The following is a 26,542-nucleotide window of genomic DNA, read 5'->3' on the forward strand; positions in this document are numbered from 1 at the left end:
GCGTTGTACACATTTTAAATAATTACCTTAAATAATATTAATATAAACGAGCTGTTGGCCCGTCCTACGTACGGGAATCGATTAGTCAATTAAAACTGAATATGATTCAGAACAGCTAGTTTACAACTTGGTGGCCGATTCACACACACTGGCTTTGAGTACAGTAGCTACATACCACCTTCCACTGCATAGGCCTACATCACTTACCGTACCTTATTTTACCACCTTGGCCACTGAAACCTCTAAAATGATCCTGGCCTCCCGTTCTCTTCTATCTTCTATCCCCTGCCATTTCTGGATGTCAGGAAGATACCAGTCTGAAGATGTCTTTCATTACTTGGTCTTCCAAGTGGTCGTCTACCTTGTAGTACTCCTTGGAATACACTTTTAAAAGTTGAAGTATCTTCTCTCCGCCATAAAAAAGCCTGCCCAACCCATCCGAGATCCAAGCCTTTTGGTCTACTTTTAAAATGTAGGCCTACCCCTTTATCAAGTTTCTGAATCATACAGTACTACTGGGATAGTTATGATATGGTATGAATCGATTTTGGTTTCTACTGACACCCTGCAGCTTACTGGTCAGTTTTCTGGAGACCTACTACACCGGTTGACATTTTCATTACGAATAAAATGTGTACTGTATGCAGCCATACTTATATTCAAACATCTAGAAAAAGATGTATCAACACGTAAACCACTTATATCTTAAAGGATTAAGCACTTATACTTAGACGGATTGCATTTATGACAAAACTTGATTATACGTTTAAAATGTTTAGTTCAAAATTACACAATCTCCTGATAACATAGATCTTTTACGATAGAAGATAAACTGCATTTTGAAGTAAAATAGTGTGTAGGCAAAGTCTGACGATCAATATTTTTGTACACAAACAACTTGTAACATTTCAATGACAGTTAGAAACCAGCTGTTAGTTAAACCACCACTAAATTAAACGACTTTAACTCGTCCGTCGGCTGCTAGACTTTTTGAAAATTAAAACTTAATTTCTAAAGAACTGGGACCCTAAACTAAAATTATGGCTTCGACATTCCCTAGTTCTCAAAATTACCTTTCTTTCAACACAAAAATCATGAAAATCCGTCAAGTGGTTGATTCAGAATCGTGAAATAAAAAAACCCTGTTTCGTTTTAATATTATAGATAGAAGATAATTAAAGTGCTATTAAGTGTTCGAGAGACCAACCTCATTTTAACATGTTTTTCATGTCTGTCTTTTATTAAATGCTCGTTGTAATCTTTAAGCTTAAACTTGAACTTGACATTATTTGCCAGTTTTAAAGGTGGTCGTGCAAGTACTACGTTAGTGCATGATTGTAGTTTTTATAGAAACCTATTCATAATTTTTACTTTTAACATGCCTAATAATACTGTATTTACTTATGGATGACATTCAAAACATTCTCTGTCAAGTGTCAAGTCATGATATGTTATACAGGGTGAGTTTCTACTGACCGTGTTAACTTCGCCAGTGGGTTCTACTCACTAAAAGGAACAAAAAAGTTAATGGGAAGGTATGTCCGAAAATCCATATTTACCCAGATATCCGCCATTTTGTTTTGTATACAAATTTATTTTTATCTATAAAGTTTTTTATTCGATGATTATGAAACTTGGTCCATACACAAGACCTATAATAGAAAAAATAATAAAGTTGTTCCGATTGTAAATTTCAAAATGGCGGCCGTTTGAATTTTTCTAACTTAAATAACTCGAAAACGGCTAATTCTATGAAAAAATGTTAAGAATACTTTTTTTTAGCATTTTTAATTTCCTATCAAACGATACCAAGATCACAATGATCACGGTTTTTGTGTAAAAATAAGGCAAACCCTTAATTTTTGCCTTATTTTTACACAAAAACCGTTATATTTCAGTTATCTTTGGTCCGATCTTTTTGATCTTGGTATCGTTTGATAGGAAATTAAAAATGCTAAAAAAAAGTATTCTTAACATTTTTTCATAGAATTAGCCGTTTTCGAGTTATTTAAGTTAGAAAAATCAAACGGCCGCCATTTTGAAATTTACAATCGGAACAACTTTATTATTTTTTCTATTATAGGTCTTGTGCACTGAGCTGTAATTCTAACTGGGGGTAGCACTGAATGTCAAAGATGCGTGTCGCCAGCCGCCATGTTTGCGTGAGGTGTGTGTCCATAAGAAGCCATGTTATTGCTATGACAAAAAACTCACTGCTATACAGCCTAGTTATAAGAAGCCATGTTATTGCTATGGTAAGAAAACTTACTGCTATACCAACCTAACAAAATCAGCGACTCGCTTTTGACAGACTTCTGCCATGGCAGTGCTACCTCCATCTTGTGTATGGTAACATGTTTACCAAGTTTCATAATCATCGAATAAAAAACTTCACAGATAAAAATATTTTTGTATAAAAAAACAAAATGGCGGATATCTGGGTAAATATGGATTTTCGGACATACCTTCCCATAAACTTTTTTGTTTCTTTTAGTGATATGTAATCTTTGGTAGAACCCACTGGCGAAGTTAACACGGTCAGTAGAAACTCACCCTGTATAGACAGTATTGTTATAGGCAGAACATCCGTTGAAAATATTGTGTAACATGTATAGTATGAGTTTGAAATAGTCAAAGAAGATATCGATCGAAGAGGCTTTAAAGATGAAGCAGACGACTTCTATAACCGAGTAAGCAGCAAAGACAAGCACAAAACGAACACAACACAAACCACAAACAGAAAACTGACAACATTGAGTCAAACGTCGTCAAGTCAAACCTTTAGTCCTTTAGTCTTTACTCTTTCGGTACAAACTCGAATATCTTCATTTACCGCTTACTTGACATTTTTACAATTTTCTGTGAGAATCGTATTGTGATACGTAGAACTTTTTCGCAGCTGATCTGTTTTCAGAATATGGATTTGTAAAATCCTTATTAATTCAAAAGATATGGCGCCGTCAAATCGGCAAAGAAACCATTCTATTTCTAGTGGCAGGAAAGAGGGCAATAAAAAACCATTTCCTCGTAAAACTTCAGGAAACACAAGGTCAGTTATCTACTTAATTTAATGTGATTCTGATTTGTTTGTGGTTGTAGAAACCCTCTGAAATCTGGGCCTATTTCTAATATGAGGTTATGTCACGTTTAGGAAAGAAGAAGTAATAACAAATCAAGAATTCATAGACCAAGTGGGCCTGTTCTATCCAAGTAATGATACTGCATTCAAAGCGCTACTTTCTGCTCGGTTTTGTGCAGCTGTATGGAGCCATATAACCGATTGCGATGAAACCTACAATTACTGGGAACCGGTAAGAAATTATCACTTTTTCAAAGGCAGAGGATACGCATCCAGTAACCGGGCGTGGATTAGGCGTCTGGCAGTTACTGTCATAACCTAACCTAACAAACCAAACTTGCTGATACTGAAAAAATCGAATGAAGGTTAAATTATGTTTAACTTATAGCTTCAAATTCTAACAAAAGATGTACCGTAGGCCTATAGTTAAGAAGAAATTGCATTCCAAGCAAAATCTTTGACAAAAGTTAGTGTCACCGATGGGATTCGATCTAGATAGGTACCTCTTGTACATCAGCCGAGTACTCTAGCCACTACACCACAAACACCGATGGCCGTACATTGTATCGTGTTAAGTTAATGGTGTTCTAGGCCCCCACAACCCGGTGACATCACTGCCGGACGCCTAATCCACGTTCGGTTACCGGAAACGTATCCTCTGCGCGTTTTTTTAAAAACTTACTACATAACACATTTGCTTCTGTAAAAACTTCTTTGACACTCAAAAGTCTCAAATTTAACTTGCCTACCAAAAGCCAGCTAGGCCTGGACATGCAAACTTCAAATAGGTTAGACCAAAACGAATGGGCCACTTATCAAAACTTCAACCATGCTCTCTTCTGCATTGTGGGCTGTTACCAAAAACAATTAGCCTACTTTCAAACTGAAACATAAAATACATTTTCTTAGTAAACAGACTTCTAGTTGGATTCTTTTACCTCAGTCAGTGGATTATTTTGAGGGAAGATCAACGAAACACTGGATGAATTTTTTCAAATAGGGTATTACGTGGAAAACAAATATTTCATGTAAACGTTAAACCCTGAGGCTGATATAGGCATGACTTATCTGTGTATTGTTCTCGTTGCCGTACCAAATTTTATGAAAACCATGTGTATTTTTTAGGACCTGGGAAACCTCCTAGTTGGTCAGAAAGTTTGTAATATTATGACACAACTGCATTCTTCTGCATTTATTTTACCAGCCAACCAATTTCACCCAGTAAATCATCAAGTTGAGCTTTAGGTTATGAAATATTGGATTTCAAATCTGATAACAGATTAACAGGCACTCCCTGGAAGTTCCTAGAATTTGCCAAAAACATAACAAAGAAGACGTCTGATTAATCTTAAATTCATCTTGTGTTTCATCACTTTTCCTTAATTTTCGATTTTCGTGCACTGTGGTGTGACAATCGAGTTAAATTAAATTAATGTGTATACAACATGTTTCAGAGCCACTATTTACTCTTTGGCAAGGGCATGCAGACTTGGGAGTACAGCCCAGAGTATGCTCTTCGCTCCTACACCTACCTCATGGTTCACGTCGTGCCGGCCTGGCTGTACCATGTGTTACTGCAGCCCAACAAAATGCTCATCTTTTACTTTTCCCGCTGCCTGCTTGGTCTCTGCTGCGCCCTCTGTGAAGTTTACTTCTACAAGTAATATAAACTTCCATTGTTTAAGTTAAATTTACTACCACTTAAAAGCAGGGTATCTCAAAACTATGGAGAGTAGTATAAAACACTTTATATTGTATAAGTACATTTTTTAAATTTTAATTAGAGAGTCATCAGCAGAAGATGATAAAAATAAACGTCAATGAAAAGGTAATGATGTCTCCACTACTAGTTAATGAGAGCTATCTGTGGATTAACATAAGCTGATTTTAGTAGTTTCAATTTTTATCAGTTACCAGGAGGCTATAATACCAAAAGTAAGAAACGTTTTATTCTACAATTTACTACATCAAAGTCACCTATTATAATTTATTTAATTATATCCGCAATACTCGACTATTTAAAATTCAGACTCTAAATTTTAATGCAAATGTACCATTGAACTAAAATCCCCATGACTTTTAGGAGCATTTGTAGAGAGTTTGGCATCCATGTGGCCCGTGTTATGCTGGTTGCGATGTTGTTCAACGCAGGAATGTTTATCTCTAGCACAGCGTTTCTCCCTTCCAGCTTTTCAATGTAAGTTTCCAAGTAGTCTTAATAATACTCTTAACTGTAGTGAATCCATACTAATGCTTATGTATAAAGCGTAATGGGTATTTTTCATAGCTGAGTGGATTAAGTTTTCCTCTTCTAATCATCAGGTTGCTGGCTCAATCCTGATGCAAGTCGGTATCTTTTTTATTGTTTGAAATTATACCGAGCTGTCCTGTTGATTTTTATTTATTTTTAATTTGTTTATTGGTTTTGGCTGAAGAAACAGCTGGTTATAGTCAGTAATGTACATGTTCTCTCGCTGATTTGAGAAAGCAAAGTGGCCAATTCGCTCATCAGTGAGACAATGTAAACATTGTCTCACTCTAATTACTTTGTCTCACTCATTCCAGATTTGCAACGTGAAGGCACGAAATAGTGAGCGCGTAACATGCAGACAAGGTTGTATGCGTGCGAAATACGTTGGCAACACTGGCTGTAAATCAGCTGGTCAGCTGTTGTACTGTTGTATCATTAAATGTAATAAAAAAAATTCACTTCTGTGTAAAAATATGTCACTTTTTTTACCAATTTATTTGTTTTATGGTAACTGTAGGAAAAATATAATGTGCAACTCGAGTGCAAAGTGCATTTGCCTCACTCGAAAAACCATTCCTCACTCGCCTACGGCTCGTGAGTAAGTATTTCTCTCGAGTGAGTCAATTGCTCCCTTTGCTCACTAGTTGCACAAATAACTATAATCTGTTTATCGTTTCATATAGTTTACAGAAATTACTCAGTGTGTATTTAAAATAACTTAGATTATGGTGAAAAGTAAATTATTACACACTAATTGCAGTTAGATATGAAACACGCAGCATTGCGTCTCAAAGTGATAGTTTCTGTGTAAAAACTATTTCTCAAATACCACTAAATATAATGCTGCAAAATTTCAACCAGCTTTTGTTTTGTGTCCAGATAGTTTGTATGTTTTGTTGTAAGTTGCTTTTTCAAATCAGCATTTATTATGGTTGTAGCAGCAATACTATGAAATACAGTACCGGTACTCATCATGGTAGCAAAACTAAATTCATCGTAGACTTTGTTTTAATATTACTTATCTTTTGTTTGTTTATTGAACAGGTACATGACGATGTTATCGATGGGGGCTTGGTTCCAACGGAAGTATGAACTTGCGGTGTTTGCTACAGCCCTATCGGCCTTCCTCAGCTGGCCGTTTGCGGCTCTGATTGGGTGAGTTGATAGTAGACGGTTAGTTAATACCACTAAGTAATGCCACTAAAATAAATAAATAAATAATGTTTATAGGCTACTGTAGTTAGTGAGACGATCAGTTTAAAAGTTTAGTGTGTGGAAAGGTTTTGAATTCTTATTGAATTTATTTGATCATGATCTTAATATTTATTCTGCTAAGCTAATCATTCGTCTTAACCCATTGGCGCCGACTTACGAGCGTTACTCGTACGGCCGCTGCAGGCCCGGCGGCCGACTTACGAGTGCCGCTCGTGTCACCGCTAGGCAGCGCCATTAGTTATTATTATTTTTCGCCCTTTTTGTTTTTCTTACTACTATAATGTTTATAAATATCTTGCTTCTTGATTTGCGTATTTACTCATTTATTTTAGCAAATAATAAACAATTTTGTGTTGCCATGGAAACCACATATCACCAAAAATCAGCTGCGGTAAGGTAAACAAAAAATTTTTTAAAAATGTTATTACTTATAAAAGCACACAACTTTTGATTTTTCTACTTAGGGAATTGATTGAACTTTATAATAGTAGTGTTATTTGGTGTCTGGATTAATCTTGGAATTTGTATATATCAAGTTTACTTTCAAAATATTGTTTTTAAAATTTTTATTTTTATAATCTTTATATATATATATATTTTTTAGTTTAGAACTTTGACTATCCAATTACCACTTTTCTGTAGACAATTTTACTGTGAACAAAATGGTGAAAGAATTATTAATTTATTACCTACGGTTTTCTTTCTATAGCAGTTAGAGTAAAAGTCTACAAATTCGGTAAAATTAATTGCCGCCAGTAGGTGCTGCAGGTAGCACATTAATTCCTTCCCCAATGGGTTAACCCTTGGTCTAGGTATTATTCTGTGATTATTTTGTGCTTGCATGTTTCCCCTCATATAAGAAACACAAATCCAAATTTTCTTAGATAGATTTTGATTAACTCGCACACAGTAGGGATAAGAAAGATGTATGTAGTATGCTAGTAGCAAAATGCCTGATTTGAGGTAAAACAGTAAAACTCTCAAAGAATCCCCACTCATCCTGTAGCTACTTTCACTCCAGCCGTTTATTTTAGGCGGGCCTCTCCCACCAAACACTGCTACAGAACAGTTAACTTCTCAATAAATTGCACATCAGACCTGACAGAGACTTGGTACAAATCTAGGATGCTCTAGGCTGTGGACGACTCAACCATAGATCAAACCCAACAGGCTCCTACACTAATAATATAGCTAGACCCCAAGCCAAAGTGTAGGCCTAGTAGTTCTTGACCCTTGGTTGTATCATTATCAATTAAGATTTGAACACCACCTCACCTAGGTGTCTATTTTAACCCATAGAAGTGAAGGATGTGTGTAGAATGGAGTGAGATGATCGGTGTAGCTTTGTTACGTACTAAGATCAGCTGTTACATTATCCAAGATCATTGATTTGAAGCCCAATGTTGAGGGAGAGCTGGGTCCAGGTTTGAAACATCAAAAAGCTACTGACTTTTCTCAGGATCGATTCGGCAACCTTTTGATTGTTAGGCGAGTACTATAACCCCTCAGCTACCCAACCAGTCTTTGATTTATTATGCTTAAGGCTAAACATCCCTGAAAAAGTTGTGTTTCTGGCCCGATAGATAGCAGCACCTCTGCGGCAAATTTGTACCACTTATAATTACCGTATTTATTATCAGATTTTTGTTTTGTAAACGGTTTTGTAAATGATATAAATAAGACATTCCCGCTATTTTGCTAATGTTTTTTAAAATTTATTTACAAAAAAGTTTTATAAAGAATTTTTTTTGCTGTAATTATTTTTTTTAATCGCAGGTAGTCATTTTGTAAAGAGAAATTTTAAAAGAATTTTGCCGTTTTCAGATATTAATTCGGCCAAATGGTTGTATCGGAATCGTTTTTTAAAGAAATTATCATTATTTCTCTCGCGCACCGGTCCCCTCGCCCCTCCCCCCGCATAGCGCAGCTCCATTGCCCAGCCGCCCTGCCCGGCCCTGCAACGCGACTGAAGCTTCGTCATCTCACACACACCTCGCATTCATACTCTGACCGGACACACTTACTAGACTGGACTCCTGATTTTAACAGATACTAGTTTATGATTTAAAAACAAGTATTTTCTGTAAGTCGGAAAGAGACATCTATTCAAATAAAATTAAAGTTTTATCTGTAGAATCATGGAGCTTTTGGTTATTTTTACGTTTCATAGCCTAAGAAAGCCTATGAATAAAGCCTATCAGTAATATATAAAATTTAATACTTGTGTCAGCAATTAATATTATATTACAGTAATCATAATGTTATTTCTTTAACTGAGAATGCTCATTCCAATGACTAAAATTGCGAGCTGTGTTAGCGCTAAAACAACATTGCGAGAGTTGGCGCAAAACACTCTTGCACTCCAATTTTTACGTTTTCTTTCTGGACTCCAAAATAATAGCTTATGCTATGAAAATGATAAAACATTAGTGAAATATTTTTTTAGCAAACCATCATGAATTTTTAATGCTTTACGTTGTTAACGTATCAATGTTTTGTGGAATGTGCATTTATTTACTTACTAGCTGTTTGCCCGTTCTACGTAGGGCCTACGGGAATCTTGTAGTAAGTTGAAACCTTATATTCTGAACAGGAGTTGGTTTGCATATTTAGTGTGCATTTTGCATTAAAAGAAGGCCTGTAATTGAAAGTTACTTTTCACACAGGTTAAAAGTAGTTAAAATACCACCTCAACCTCACTATTGCACACTTTATTCGGGTTGAAATTTTCATTAACAAAGGTGCTCTTGACTTTTCCACGAAACAATGAGAAATAAGGACATTGCGTTACCAACAGACATACAAACAAAAATACAGAATTGAATTAGGGGATTTGCTACGCTTGAACCAAAGCATATTACAAACAAAGAAGTTATTTGAAAGTTTTGAGTGTCATCAAATTTTATCATAATCGTTTTTAGGCCTAATCAAACTGTAAAATTGGTGTAAATCTGTTAGCAAATATCTATATACTAGCTGTTTGCCCGTTCTACGTACGGGAATCTTGTAGTAAGTTGGAACCTTCTTATATTCAGAACAGGGGTTGGTTTGCATATGCATATTTCCTGATATGCTGGCAAAACTATTACTGTATAGGAATATATATAAACCTTCGCAAATACAATATCTGACAGTTACAAAGCCAAAACGAATGCTTCACAATTATATGTCACCCGATCGTGTTAGTCCATATTTTATATCTAATGATAAAAGGAATTGCTTTATAGATCTATGAGGCATAGTCCCGAGGTAGGCCTGTAATTGAAAGTTACTTTTCACACTGGTTAAAAGTAGTTAAAATACTACCTCAACCTCACTACTGCACACTTTATTCGGGTTGAAATTTTCATTAACAAAGGTGCTTAATGTTAATGCTTAAAACATCTTGTCTTTTCCACGAAACACTGAGAAATAAGGACATTAATGCGTTACCAACAGACAGCATACACACACAAATACAGAATTGAATTAGGGGATTTCCTACGCTTTAACATTGCAAACAAAACAATTAGCCTACTGTATTTGAAAGTTTTTATAGTGTCATCAAATGGCTAGTTGTAGTGATGTGCTTGTACGTAAAAATGATTCTTACTGCTACCACCGGTTCTAAGGAAAAGTAGCAATACCAAAAACCAACGTTTACATTTAAGAAAATAACTATAGGCCTAGTACTTACGACCAATTCGAACTGTCCTTCTAATCAAACTGTTTTATAGGTGTTAGCCCGTTGGCAAATATATAAATAAATAAATACACAGGCCACAAAACATGTACCTAACATGTAACGTTAACAACGTAAAGCTTTAAAAACTCACTATGGTTTGCTAAAAAAAAAACTTTCACTTGATGGGGTGCAGTACCGAAGTTATTAATCTCCCTTGGTTTTAATTTTCTTTTTAAGTTTTCGAAAATCAAAGTTATTTCCCATTAATAGCATTATTTGTAAGCAACTTTTAATGTTAACATATTAATGACAGTTTGAAGAAACCACCTTTATCCAAACAAAGGTTTCTTATTTAAAAGATTACGTAATCTCTAAACGATAATCGGTACATATATCTAGCAAACATTCGGAGGAAATGTGACAAAAACGCACAAATCTGGGGTTTTGGACGTTTTTAGTTTTACTTCCTAGATAGGAAAAGTACCAATATCGTTTTCGAAATGTAAGTAGAAACCAAAAATGAACAACACATTGGATAAGCGAGTTTAGCTACATCTATAAGTTATCACAGCGAAATTATATAGATCTTCCAAGATTTCAGCAACATCCACGATCACCCACTGCATTTGTGATTTTTTACTTTCCACTTTTTACACAACTGTGCTTGAAACGTCGTCAATAAGTGAAAACCTTTTTGTAAGCTATTGGTGACGATGATTAAAAAAATGTAGGCAAGTTTCCCAGCACTACAGTAATACAACTCTGGTTCACGGCATTTTCCCCGGTTATCAAAACTCAAGAACAATCGTTGCACTTGCGATTAATTAAACCGGTTAAGTAAGGCACAACGGTTTTAATCTCACTTGGTTTGGATGTGCTAACAAAACTTGATCGGAAATGGTTGCGGTATTTGTAAACAACTTTTAATGTAAACAAATCAGTGACAGCTAGAAGTGGGAACTAATCCAAACAGCTGATCGTTATTTGATAAAATGTACAGTAATAGTAAACATTGGGAGGAAGTTTGACAAAATTCGAACCAAATTGGGGTTTTGATGGTTCGTTATTTTGTTTTCAAAGAAGCGAGACCATGTTTTTATAGCCAAAGACACTCTCACCAATCCAGTAAATACGGAAAAAATATTAGAACCTTGATCGGAACTTTAGTTTTCTAGGAGTAGGCCGCGCAAAATGACATTTTGGCATAGAATAGACAAACAAACAGACAGAAATTAAGATTCGTTTCGGCTTTCTTATGTTTTGAAACGTAAAAATAACCAAAACCTGCATGATTCTAAGCAATGTACAGACAAAACTGTAATTTTATTTATATCCTACTAATATTATAAATGTGAAAGTTTGTGTGTTTGTTTGTTTGTTTGAAGTTCAATCACGCATAAACCACTGGACGGATTGGGCTGAAATTTGGCATGATGATAGCTTACATTCCCGATTAACATATAGGCATATTCTTATCTCAAAAATCCTTTTGGGCTCCGCCCCAGTGGCTCTGTAATTCCTCACGTTAACCTTATGAGTATTCATATTTAAAGGGAATTAAAGAATTTAGTCAGCTGTTTCAACTAAAAAAGTTGGTTCTATGATATGGAAAAGCATTAAAAAGTTATAAGATTTACCAACAGGGTGCAGCACTATATTTTTTTGCATTTATGAAAACAGCTAATTTGAACTAAGCAGCAACAAAAAACTGTGATTCGCAATGAGAACTGTCAAAGTAGGATTGTTTTCAGTTATGTTTATGTTTTTCATTTCATGAATAATTTGTGGAATTTTGCGAATTGTTGATAATTTATTTTTCTCTATTGTTTAGGTGAAGTGGTAGAACATTATGGCTATGGTAGATGTGTTATACTATAGAATACTGTAAATTTAAAAAAGCAAATTTTATCAAACTGTGTCCTCCCTTATTACAAACGCAAAGCTTGAGTATAACTGCAATAAGCATTTTGTACTTATATTCCAACCCCGTACGAAGGACGGGTACTCTGCTAGTAGATTTATATATTTGCCAACGGATTTACACCAATTTTACAGTTTGATTAGGCCTAAATGCGATTATCATAAAATTAAAAATTTGATGACACTATCAAAACTTTTAAATAATTATTTTGTTTGCAATTTGTTTTGGTTAAAGCGTAGCAAAACCCCTAATTCAATTCTGTATTTGTTCGTGTATGGAAGCGCGGGAAACCGTCATCCACCGGTGTACAAGCAACACCCCAGCCGTCTTGTGGGAGGGGAGGGGTAGCAAATGTGAGTGTGACCTTGGAATGAGTCACAGCGGCCCTGTCCTGCACCGCTTCATGCCTCTCTCGCGTTTGTTATAATTACTGTAAATGTTTAAACAACGATACCGACTGAACCAGCCAAGCGATTTTAAAAATTTAAAAAGTAAAATTAATTAAAAATTATTCTCTTTAAAATGACTACCTGCAATTTTCATTTTTTATTTTGAAACACAATTATTTTACTACGCTTTTTTTAACCAGCAACTTAATTCAAATTTATCTTCAATAGCGTGAATTGTCATCTTATTCCGTTCACAAATCAGTTTTCAAAATGAAAATCGGATGAAAATTCCACCAATAAACACCAACACAAAATGACTCCATTTTGGTGCTGCGACTTGGTGGCAGAATTTGGAACTAAACCTGGGATGTTTAGCCTTAATCAAGTTCCCTTTCATCTTATGAACACAAATCCAAATTCTCATGAAACAGATTTTGTTTTTCAAAAAGCATTTGAACATCCCTAGCTGCAAGTCAATGTTGGATTAGGATGGTGACCGATGTATCGGTCTTCTGGGCTCAAACAATTTGAGAATTTTTTTTTAGATGACTTTGTAAACAAATTAATTACTCTACTACTTTTTTCAGTGTGCCAATAGCATTCGACATGCTGTTCCGTCGCAAGGACTGGTGGCTGTTCGCTCAGTGGAGTCTGATTGCTTGTGCCGCCATCTTACTGCCGATGGCTCGCATTGACTCACTCTACTACGGTCGTCTGGTTGTGGCTCCTCTCAATATTGTGTTTTACAACGTTTTCACGACCCATGGTCCAGACTTGTACGGTGTGGAACCTTGGTATTTTTACATCATCAACGGGTTTCTCAACTTCAACATCATATTCATCGCTGCTCTTCTCACTCCCCTTGCTTTGGTAGGTATGATTGAGTTTTGTATGAGATGCAGTATGTGTTTTTAACAACTAAAGTGAAAAACAAGTTTTATAAACCATGGTTTGAAGCTCTAAAAATGTATTGCACCGTAATTTGTTTGATATAACAGATGAACAGATCATCTCTGCCAGATCAAAAACCTAGATGTTAACAATGTCTAAACTTATTTCATTAGTATTACACATAAGTCCAATGTCCCTTAACTCATTTACCAAACCGTTCATGCGATTGCCTTGCTACAAAACTTATGAAAATGTTCAATGTGTATGCCTAAGATGGTTTCTGCCTTATTTCCACCTTGTCATTGACCCAGGCGTGTGTTTGTTTCTAAGTCACTATGTCAAACTGTGATAAAGTTCAGTACCGGTATCCAAATGTTAAAAGTGGTATAATTTATATTTTACTATGGTAATTTAGTTGACTGCAAAAAATATTTAAATGAATGTTAATCAAATATACAGTAGAGTGTCAAAAATCCGAACCATCCGAATTGGGACCGTAGGTAGTTCAGATAACTGATTTGTTCGCATTTTCAAACATACCCTAGAAATGCCTAATAGACACATAATAATTAGGCCTATATAGTACTTAAAATACAGTTCTGGGATAGGGTAAATGAAATAAAAACCATGGTTTTTTTGTACTTAAATATTACAGTAATTCGTTTCTTGAAAAAATATGTAGAATTTATACATTGGAAACGAACAAAACACTGACTGGCTTGGCACATTCACTCATTTCAAATACAAATTAAATACGTCACTTTCACCGTAATTAATCCTCAATAGTCCAGTTATTTTCCTATTTCTAAAAACGTTCAAGGATATTTTATTTTGTACCTATGTTAAAAATCCATAAGGAAAATAATACAAATGACAAAATTGATAAATAAATAATTCAAGGTCATATTATCTTGCAATGCCAAGTAGGTTGGGCTGAAAAAATCTTTAATCTCTTAAAATCTATAATTTTTTTATCGAGTTGTAATACCTACCTTGGAAAAGTTGCCAAATTGTAAGACCAAAACAGAATAAAAATCTGTGAGAAGAATTCTTATAAAATTGTAACAAATGAAGTTTATGTTTTGATTTGTTTCCTCTTTGGCCTAGTAACTATGCCAACGTCATGCAAAACACAAGAGGCTATTGCAGTTGTAGCACCATCAGAAACACCATAACGATCGCTAACCAATGCAGTAGAGTTAAGATAATCCTCATTTACCTACCAGAAGACTTTTTTTTTTGGAGTTCAGGTAAACATTCTTGGTTGCTGTCAATACAATCGTCAATTTTAGTTGGTGAGTACAGGGGTACATTATCATCACCATCCTGTTGTTCAATTTCATAAACTTTAACTTCGGAATCACATGACGTCGTTTCAGTCACTGACGCGATAGTGCCACGCTCAAGTGAATTTGTATTGTTATGCGCGACCGAAAGATCAATTCTGACTTTGTCCGTTGTTTTTGTTCAGTTACTGTCTGAACGTGGGCAAGCAGATTTTCAGTATTCTATTTTGATATCGATAATTATTTTTCAAATTAGTCTATTACAAAATGACGTTTTTCTAGATTTTTATTTGTGGCAATATTTACAGCTGATGCGCGACCAGAATATCTTAAAATGAAATACTATTATTTAAATATCAATTTCTTAGTGCCTTGCAGATGGCATTTTCAACTATAACATATTAAAAATCAAAAATTTTAAAACTTTACAAACTTTTGAAAAAATTTGAGTTTTTCATTTTTTGTTTAAACTTTAGAGCACGGCAAAAAGATAATGACCAATATTTTTACCCTATTTTAGTCTTACAATTTAGCAACTTTTTTAAGGTATTACAACTAAAAAAAATTGATATTTTTCAGTCCAGCACAGGTATGATGACCTACAAAGCCCTGTCTGTTATGTGCTTGTCAAGTGTTTTATTTCCGTGTTTGCTGTAGGTAGCCGTCAAGCTAGTTGTGCCTGTCAAGTTGCATCACGCCCAGTTTCTCCCGTACTGGCTCTCTCTCTCACCTCTCTATCTCTGGCTGTTAGTCTTCTGTCTGCAACCTCACAAGGTCAGCCTCTCCTCTTGTCCTTCCTTTACATCCTAGAATGCTAGGATATAGGCCGGAACTGTTTTACACATTACTTCAAGTTAGTCTAAGAGGACACTGGACAATTACATGACTACAGCCTTGGTGAAGGGCGGGATTTGAACCCCTGACCTCAGGGTTCGAAGTCCCACACCTCTAGCCTGCTCCCTCCATTTAAGATCAGTATGAATTCCCCGTGCACATACCGTTACAGCAGGAACTCTTCAAACCTAACAATAGTTATTTGTTTGGTGAGCAACATCAAGTTTTTGTTTGTATTTATTTGGAGTAGGTTTACCCAAATATGCATGGCTATTTTTGTCACCTCTTTTATAGTAAGTCAAATTTTGATGACTACATTAACGAAAACTTTGACCACATTTGTAACACCAGATAAAAAAAAAACCAACGTTAGACAACCAACAAACCAAGACAACCTTAGAAGCTTATAGAAAAAACTCCTAAATATATGGGGAAAAAGCTTTTTAATAAACTACCCTCAACTCTAAAAACTGTTATTCAAAATAAATCTTTTTAAAGCAGCCTTGCTGATTTTCTGACTAATCACAGTGTAAATGAACAACTCAATAACTCTAGCATCGCTTGAAGGATCAATACTATTTTTACCATGAGTTATTGTTCTGCAGGAGGAGAGGTTCCTGTTCCCCGTGTACCCTCTCATCTGTCTATGTGGAGGAGTGACGCTGGATAGTGTACAGAAGCTGTGGTTCCGACTGGTCGTCAGGTCGGGTATCCACTACCTCAACCACACCATGTATCTGCTGCTCCCTGCGCTTCTTCTCACCTCCACGCTTGGAGTGTCTCGGATACTCGCCTTGTACAAAGGTAACCAGCCAAGAATAATTTTGTATTAATTTCACTCAACAACCAATGTTTTATGTTTTTATTGCGATTTCAATCCAATTTCACTATAAAATATATGTTGTTACATAAAATGTCTAACCAAAAGAATATTTTAATAATCAATGTTGACATTGGTATCCTTTTTTAAATACTTTTCTTTACAAATTTTTTATATTTCTTCTGGTACATGAATGTAGTTTTATAACATATTTAAAAGTTTTAAACCAATCACAATTTTCCCTGAAATAATTTCTTTAACAATTATCTTCTTTAAAACAACTTGAAAAACGTGTGGTGTACATAACTATCAAGTAGGCAAGTAAAAATGTGAAGATCAAAAATTTTACATGTTTACTACATAAATATTTATTGCAGAAAAGTTGAAGTAAAAAATAGTGAAAACAGCAAAATTAACTTATTAAATTCAGTTTAAATTCCGTATAAATAAAGTGAACTAAAAACAACTGTATTGAATTTTTTAGAAGTTGACTTTTTCAGCAGAACCTTTATTTTTTATTTACAGACAGTCTACATTAATTTACAGTTCTCTTTCATTAAACTTATATTCAGTGTTAAAAATTACAGTCCACTTTTTCAACAAATAAAAACGTTTTTAACTACATATTTCAACCAATAAGTTACAGCAATTGGTTCTTAAAAAAACAAAATGAAAATTTCAAGAGAAAGCTCTATCCTCTCTCGTTTGATGCATTAGGAGCTAATAAGCGAAGTAACTCGACTGCAAGAGTACGGTTGATATTCCTGGATCAACACAAACTTTTCTGTTTCTGCTTTATCCTCAATAGTGATATATCTTCTCCAATAACCAAATGCCTGTGCTGTGAAAAGAAGCTTTAAAAAAGCCTAACGCTTTGTTACCGTTTTCCAGGTTATTCAGCGCCTATGGATGTATTCATTGAACTAAACAAGCTGACAGCGGAAGGAGGAATTTCCCCCGATCATCACGTTAACATCTGTATGGGCAAAGAATGGTATCGGTATCCATCTTCATTCTTCCTACCTTCAGACAAGTGAGTTTATCGAAGTTCAGTTGCAGTCTATATTATTCATGATTTAGCGTACCTATATATTTTATTTTATTCACTTAATAAGTGAATATATTGCAAAGAAAAATGTTAATACAATCCTTTATGTTGTAATTACCACTTATTGTTGTCTCTTTTCTGTGCATGTATGATTCATAATCCGTTGAGACCCAGGAATTATTCACTGACTAAAATCATGTTAGTTTTCCCTCACAAAAAACCGAACCCTTTGGTTCAAGATTTTAAATTTTGTGTTTTTGTATTTTATGTGCCTGTGTCATTTTTGTAAGGCAACGGTTCAAACCATGGTCTTGTTACTATCTAAAGTCAACCTTTTTAAGTAAAAAAATTATGGATTAAAATATTGAATTAAATTTCAAAATCTAAACCAAAACTTTTAAACTGCAAAGACTTAACAAATAATATCTTATTGAACATTATTTTTCTCTAGATGGGAGCTGCAGTTTTTAAAGTGTGAGTTTCGGGGTCAGTTGCCACAACCGTTCTCTCTGTTGGAGAATGGAACGATGGTTGTGCCTCCGAACATGAACGATGCTAATCTTGAGGAGCCTTCAAGATATGTGAGTACTACTCGCTAACATCTTTTGTCAATATACTTTGTCAACATTTCAATTTGGTAATTTAGCCACACTTCATATTTTAAAGTTGCAAAAACCTCGCCTGTCTGTCTGAAACTGTAGATAAAGTCCATGTGTAACCTTGACTAACACTCTAAGGTTGTAGTACAGTCATGCATAGTTTTGGGCCCCATTTCTTGAGTTACTTTTGACTATTGATACAACTCAACATTCCAATTCCATGTAAAAGTTGTCACCAGTTTTTTAATCAAAATTGACAAGTTGATGTGAGCCACTGAAAGATTTTGCTGATCTAAATTATTAAAATTTGTCGAATACACTAAAACCTTTTTACCAATTTTAACTGATGGAATGACTCTTTGTGAGCTATAATAACTGTAATGACCCATCAACTATGCCAGCAACAAAAAATAAGGTGTAAATTAGAATTTGAGACACTAGCTCGTTCAATGACTACAATTTTCTTATTTTATAAAAAAAAATGATGTTAGCTGGTCTATAAAGATGGGACTCCTACATTGGGTTTTCAATAGTCAATGGTTAAATTTTTATTATTTTACTCATAACGTCCGCCTATGCCAAACATTTTTAAGGCCTTTGAGATTAGTCTCTCTATTGATAGATTATTGAATTATTTAATTTGAATTTGAATTATTTAACCCTCTCCTTATGAACATGTCATTTAAGAGATAAACTCACTGTCACAAACCATGAACTTAAATAAATCGAAACAATTTCTACACAAGTTTTCAATGGACACTTACAGCAAAGAATTTGCAAAATACCTGAGGTGAAACTTACAAAAAATCTATCCCTCCTGTCAATTTTCTCCCCAGATGTCCATTGCTTATTTTAGGTATGACCTTGACATTAGGCTCCCATGAGTTGCCTGAGACAGGATTTAAACTCTAAATCTTCAGTGCTGGCCATGGCCTGGGAGACAATGGCTTAGACCTCAATCCAGGGGCAGGCCAGGTAGGCCCGGGCCTACCCAACATTTTGGTAGATAATTCAAAATTAGAAAGAAATAAAGCAATGTAATTATATGTAAATAAAGTTAAAGCATTTAAACTAATTATTTTGAATTTAAATTGAAAAATTACTCCTTTTTTGAAGGGGGAAGCCCTTCAAACCTCTCGTCCCCTTGATCAAACTCTTTCTTGATCCTTGCCAGGCCTACCCAAAAAATTATTCCCTGGAGCCGCCCCTGCCTCAATCACAAATCAAAGTCATCACTAACAACAGAGGCAATCAAAAATCTGTTGGGAGCCCAAAGGATAGTACTGTAGGTAATAAACTACTATTTTTGCATAGTATTTTTCAACTTGAATCCTAGGTTGCGGCACACATAAACTATTACAGCTTTCAGCTATATCCCTCCGAGTGTTATTGAGATGATGGGGAGTAGTATGAGTGTAAATGAAGATACCTGGGCCCTATATACCTTCCTCTGACCACTACCAAATCACGCACATTTCCTGTCGTTGCTCAACTCTATTGCATGGAAACTATCTACCTCGTCAAAGTGCACAATATTACCTTAGCTGCCTATCACAGCCAGCTTTTATGTTATTTAATATATCTAATTATAGTATATAGTGAACAGAGAAAAAAATATATATATCTGGACTTATTCTAATTCGTGAAAAGTAACTAGATTTAGCAAATGTGAATTCTAAATTTGTGATATTGATTTCCAGACCACGACCATTAGTGAACCTAATAAATTACATAATTAAATTAAGTTTGCCCTTGCCTACACCCTTCCCCAACCCCTATATCTATTAGCTAGACATAGTCTTATGCTACTACTTATCCGGACTAGTTGAACTGCTACTGGCGGGCACACTACTACGACTCTACTCTCATCGCGCGTGCTTGCCGGACCGACTGCGCGCGCACCCGTGTCACGTGACTTGCGCTACCTATTGTCTTGTAGCGAGTCGCTACATCATGTGTCGTAAAAGCGACTCATAACACATCCGCTGTAGTGTTATGTGTCGCTTTTGCGACTCACAAACACTGTTTACGGCGACGGCTCTGGGACTGACTGAATCGGATTGAACTGGATCGAGTTAGGTATAGTTTTTTTCAGCAGATTCAGAGCTTTCTCCTGATGTCTGTTTCTATACGCTTTTCATTTTAGTTCCGAAAATATTGTAGCAGACAGCTGACGTGCGTGTTTGTAAACAGCTTGGTTAACCTCGCACCGATGACTGATGTGTTTTATTACGTTTATCATTGTTTTAGTGTTAAAAATCAAAAGTAGTGATATACGTGGTGCATTATAAGAAGATTTAAGTGATTTTGAAGGGCTGGTTGATGATCCTGAAGAAGTTGGTAGTGATATTGATGTAAATTATCAGCCAGATTCCTTGCTATGGTTAGGCTATGCATTCTTAGCTAAATGCTATGTACCGAAATCTGTTTTTTGCCCATAAATTATTTATTTGCAAACTTACTTCCTTATATTATTATATTTTTGGAATCCTCATAAAATTCTGAACAAAGTGGGCTATTTTAAATTAAAATATTTGTAGACCTATAAATTATAACAATTTATTGAGCGCAAACATACATTTTTTTCATTTATTTTATAATTTTTGAGAAATTTTAACCCCACAAAAATTGTTGAACATTTTTTTTATGTTTTATATGTTACATTGAAGCCCATAATTTTCCAAACAAAATGATATATAAAACAGTATACTTTACATTGTTTTTAAGTTTCTAAGATACATTTTAATAAAACCCTGCGATTGCGCAATAAATGGGCGAACATTAAGACCAAAACTAGAGACACTTGGAGGGATATACTCACAGAGTCGCAAGTAGAGCTTTGGTTATGTGACTATCGTCTCATTTATCGGCTTTGTAAACTCAACGAATTAATATTATTTACAGGTTGATCCTTCCACCTGCCACTTTATCGTGGATCTCGACACTGGAGAGGAATCGGAGGGAGAACCCAACTACTCGACTCAAACTGATAAATGGACCATTGTCAAGACTGTACCATTCCTGAACCCTGCCAGGTACCTTTTACAGCTCCACAAGACAATATTGGAGTTAATCATTTGACACTTTTCTTTTTACTCATGGAACTGCAGAAAATAATTTAATATCTTACAGGGTGTTTAGAATTTCAGGATTTTTAACCCTCATAGTTTGTTGTGGCTATAAATACACATCACAGAAACAAATTTAGTTTTGTGTACTTAATGGCTCTTGCTGTAGGAACAGATTTGGTCAGTTTAAGTCATTGACTAATGGATACTGAAGTAGACATCCCATCTATATGAACAATAACACACTTACTAAACACCAAACTTTACTAAACAATATCGTAGTTAAGTGAGTCAGTCACAGAATGTGCTAGTGTCTGAAAATTACATTTTCCTCTTTATATTTTGTTACTGACATAGTTGTTGGGTCATAACAGTTGCTATAGCTCACAATAAGTAGTTCCATCAGTTTAAAACTTGGTTATGTTGTGTATTTGACAGAAAACAGTATTTTACACCAGCACAATCTGTCGTTGGATCACAGACTACATAATCCAACTACGACCATTTTGATTTAAAAGCTGGCGACAGCTTTAACTTGGAGATGGAACGTCTAGTTTTATCAATAGTCAAAGGTAGTATGCTGCTAAATATCAATCTCTTAAACATGTGTTATTGTTTCAGATCACACAGATTTTTCCGTGCTTTCTACATTCCATTTCTCTGGGAGAAACATTGTCAGTTTTCAAACTACAATCTGCTCAAGGCCAAAAAACACCGACACAATCAAAACAGATCTCCACAAAGCCAAACTGTTAGGATGACGAGGTAGAAATTCCCATTACAGACTGTTTGATTTTGTGCGGTTACTGCTGTTGTTACTGATGGTCATATACCTCTCTGGTTGCCAAATAAAGCTTGAAGTAATGACTTTTGTAGCTACATGATAGCAACTGATGTACAGCGACGCAATTTCATTCCATTGTAGCATTTAATCAGATATGTTGTTACTTTTCTGTAAATTCAAAACTACTATTAAAAATGATTTTCTAGTTAGATAAGTTATATGGCGTAGGTTAGGTGAAACGAGATGCTAAATCCCAGCACTTACAGACTTGTTTGAAACATAAAAATTCTGTTAGAAAAATACTGTAAGAATTACATAAAGTTTTAGTTTTGTGTTCATTTTGTATGCATAAACAGAGCAATGTGTCCTAGCATCTTGTTGAATATATCATTTGCTAGGATCAGAAAAGTTATAATTGCTAGTTTGTTGTTCAACAAAGTGTATAGACTCCCTACTGATATTTGCCACCAGTTATTGCTAAGGGATAAGATCGATAGAGAATTCTGGTAGTTAAAGAAATCCGTTTAATAAAGTATGTGAACTTTTTTCCTCTACAGAATAGTGTTTGATAAAAGGGAAATAGTGGTGATGAATTTACCGAAAAGATTCAATTACTTTTGTGTGTTGTATTTTTTATGTTGCAATTTGATCGGTGAAAATTATTGTTTATTTTCCTCTAATTACACGAGTAGTTACCGCTGTCGTGACATATTATATAGTATATTCAACAAGAAGCGTTATCAATTTACACAAAATGTAGCTGTATTCAGCGTTAACGTAACTAAGCTCCAGTATGTTAAGACTTTATTTAACGAGTTGTTCATTCCAATTTTAGTAGTAAGTCAACTAGTTTTAGAATATTGTTAACGTTCATTCATGATTGTACATAGTTTGGTCACCTGTGTCTAAGCATCATCAAAGGTAACTGTTTTGAGGTTAAATTTAATTTATTACTGCAGTAGAACTTCATATCTAACCTTATATACCCAACAGCCTAAAACTGCTTTTGCTCGCCTTCTTCCTGTGTTTGTTAACATCAAACATGTTTGCATTTAGGTCCTCAAATCATTTCGTAGAACTGATGGGAGAAAATGTTGTATTTGTTTTACTGTGAGTTATTTATATTTATGGAGGATTTCTTTAATCCTTTTCCTCTCCCATTTACCGCCACATTAGAACCCCTCATATCCGACCTCGGCATAACCGACTCCTCGGGATATCCGACCTAGTGTGGCCGATCACGGATGTTGCATAATCACGGCAGACGACCACCGTTGTCGCTAAGACAACAAGATATGCTTATAGGTATTGCCGTGGTTGTGGAAGATGATAGGATTTGAGGGGTTCTACAGTACTTAAATTCACCAGCTTTTGCCTCTAGTCCTGTTCGAAAGATATGAGGGGTTCTATTCTATTCTATCACAAGTGAAACTCTTTTATATTAATTTATTTTGTTACCATAGGACAAAAAGCACGTTTTCATATAAAAAATCATAATACTTGAAACTTTATAACGGCACTATCTGTGGGGTACAATGAAATTTATACAGCTTGCTCAGACACTTACAATTTCTAAAACTGTTATTACATTTATGTATAGCTGAACATTGTTGTTAATGGAAAGCTAGCTCTAGTTTAGATTTCCTAACCCTAACACACAAACTGATGTCCTAATTTTTGCATATAAAATGTATCTATCTAGTCATTTTTATGTTAATTCCCTATATTAATATTAAGGCAAAGTAGAACACATGAAAATCAGTTAACCCATTGAGGCTGTGTTACGACTTACGAGTGTAGCTCGTCGCGGTGTGATAGCCACAACCCACTAACGCTTACGTTGTTCGTTGAATCCCACTTACCAGCACTAGAATCTATAATTGAATAAGCTAGAATCACTGGCGCTCACTTTGGCTAAGTTGAATAACGTGTCGAACTGGCAGGTGTAGCTGCAGTTAAATGTGTGGGTTTGAATCCCGTTCATGTGCAATACATATTAAGCTTGCTGGTGTGTGGCCGGTAGAAGGGCCCACTCTAAATAAACGGTGTTGGGGTTCGATTCAAATTCCCGTGTGCAAAAATGGGTTAGCGTTCTTTTAAACAACTAACTTCTTAATTATTCAGTAAACAGAAAGCACCAATGTGCAAGTTAAGGTCTTTGTGCAACTAGTCATTTGTCATAAAAACTGTACATTTTTCATAATGTAATTATACATCTTTATCAAGGGGTTATATTTGTGTAATTATAGTCTACATTTTATTATTTTGTAAATAAGTAGGCTTATTTTCAAGTTTTGTTGAATTGTGCTTTTTAACTGACATTTATTGTTTTACGGATTATTTATACAGCATGGAAAATTAAATGTTTTATGATTACTATTTATTTGATCATGTAGCCTATAAACTTAATGTATTGATGAAATAAACTGTTTTATATAATTGATTGAACCAGCAATTTATTCAGCTTTAAGAATTTAATGTTAAAATTAAGAATTTAATGTTAAAACTAGCTGTGTGCCCGTTCTACGCACGGGGATCTTATAGTAGTCAGTTGAAACCTTCTTATATTAAGATTAAGAGCAGCAATTAGTTTGCATATTTGCAGATATGCTGGCAAAACTATTATATATAAACCTTCGCAAATACATTATCTGACAGTTCAAGCCAAAATAAATGCTTCGCAATTAAATGTCGCCCGGATCGTGTTGGTCCATATGTCCAATGATTAAACTTAAAAATGTTTTATAGATCCATGAAGCGTAGCCCTAAAGTAGGCCTATAATTGAAAGTTACTTTCCACATCGGTTAACTTAAACGTATTGAAAGTACTACCTCAACCTCACCATTTAACACTTTATTCCGGTTGACATTTTCAGTATCAAAGGTGCTCTTGTCCATTCCGTGAAACACTGAGAAATAAGGACATTAATGCGTTACCAACATACAACAAAACAACACAATACAACAATCCAACAAAGGCCACGAACTATTGATACATAAACAATATAAAGGCGTAAACAATTCATGACGGTTTGCCCAACAAATGTTTTACTCAAATAGGTTATCATTTTCTTAGCATACCGGGTAAGCTAAGATTTGGAATCCAGGCAGAAAAAGCTAAACTTATACAGAGTTAAGACATCACTTAAATTGAATACGGACGGCTCTAATAAATAAGGTGCAACACCAACGATATCTAATTTGTAAACTACCGGTTCTAAGGAAAAGAACCAGTACCTACGTAAGAACCTACCTAAGAATTACAGTAAATCGGACCAATTAAATACATTAATATCTAGCTTCGAGGTTATTGATCTCTTGCTTTTGGATTTTCTCGTAAAAAGTTATAGCGTAAACTTATCGGTGTCAGTTTGAAAAAAAGCAACCTTACCCAAACAACTTTTTGTTATTTAATAGATTACGCATTCTCTAAACAATGATTAGTATTAATCCCGGGTGATATCTATTAACATTAGAAGGAAATGTGACGAAAACCACACAATGTTGGGGTTTTGGTCATTTGTAATTTTATTTTTTAAGTAGGTAGGCCATGTATTCTATGGAAAAGTACCGGTCATTGACAGCTAGAAAAAATAATCTTGATCCGAACAGCTGTTCGTTATTTCATAGACGATTCTGTGATAAAAATTGAACGAAAATTTGACAAAAATCGCACAAAACTGCATTTTTGAACGTCCATAATTTTATTTACAAAGTAGTGAGGCTATATTTAAATCACTAAAGACACTCTCGCCAATCCAGTGAATACATTAAAATGACTTGGATCTTGATATGTACTCTGGTTTTCACGGAGAAGATTGCGTAAAATGCCATCTTGAGTGTTACAGACAAAGGGACAGACAGACAGACAGAAATTGAGATAAGACTCGTTTCTGCTTCTTTAATGTATAAAACGTAAAAATAACCTAAAAGTATATAATTCTGAGCAATGTACAGACAAAACTCTAATTTTATTTATATAGATAATGAGGATCAATTGTTAACACAAGAGTAGAATGAGAGTAAGAGTGTTAAAAATCTATTCATTTCAACTTGATCAGCTAGAACACTAGAATCAAGGAGAGCTGCTGTCGCTGGCTGGTGGGCTAGGGGCAGTATGAGAAGTAAAGCCTGGTTTACACAGGTCGAGTACGGCGGGCGAGTCAGTGTGCAAGTTGCCACTCGCTCTCTAACTTGCTTGTTGTAGACATGAAGGTGAGTCGAGTGCTTTAGTTGAAAACCGAGTTGCTCGGCCCAGTAACTACCCCCACCACCTCAATTTTGCCGCGAAACATCTGTTTACTACTGCCAAGTGAGTCCAGCGACCACAGAATTAAATTTATATTTTTTATTCTGTGGTCGCTGGGTGAGTCAGTATTGAGGTTAGTTCAGACTTCAGAGCAGGCCTACTCACTCGACACTCAATGGTTCAGTTGAACAGTTGACACTGTGTTCTGTGTTGCATTGTCTCGCTGTGCGTGAATCTATTCTTATAAAAATCAGTTTATAAAATCTTTGTACAACTAATAGATCTGCAGTGTTACTGGACCGATTTTATTAATTAATGGGTTAGTTAGAAAGCTCACTCCCTAAACATGTTTTCCATAAGAAATACGTAGAAAACTGTGTTTTCACATTTTTAATTTTGAGGCAACTTTTGGCTGCCTTTATTGAGTATTTCCAAGAAATGCAT

At 35.1% G+C, this 26,542-nt stretch overlaps 1 protein-coding gene across 1 annotated transcript; it reads left to right on the forward strand.

Annotated features, from left to right (window-relative positions):
* The first annotated feature begins 2,787 nt into the window (after positions 1-2,787).
* LOC128992425 (alpha-1,2-mannosyltransferase ALG9) lies at positions 2,788-24,253 on the forward strand. The gene is made up of 12 exons (XM_054415993.1): positions 2,788-3,049; positions 3,152-3,311; positions 4,534-4,739; positions 5,163-5,276; positions 6,375-6,485; positions 13,107-13,389; positions 15,354-15,470; positions 16,136-16,334; positions 17,242-17,383; positions 17,850-17,979; positions 20,902-21,032; positions 21,687-24,253. Exons 1-12 carry the CDS (start codon positions 2,952-2,954, stop codon positions 21,832-21,834), a joined length of 1,839 nt encoding a protein of 612 aa, XP_054271968.1. The 5' UTR covers positions 2,788-2,951; the 3' UTR covers positions 21,835-24,253.
* Positions 24,254-26,542: the final 2,289 nt, after the last annotated feature.

The sequence above is a fragment of the Macrosteles quadrilineatus genome, unplaced genomic scaffold, assembly GCF_028750875.1.
Source record: "Macrosteles quadrilineatus isolate MER2022 unplaced genomic scaffold, UCM_ALF_1.0 Scaffold_4__1_contigs__length_99947679, whole genome shotgun sequence".
In the NCBI taxonomy this organism is placed as follows: Eukaryota; Metazoa; Arthropoda; class Insecta; order Hemiptera; family Cicadellidae; genus Macrosteles; species Macrosteles quadrilineatus.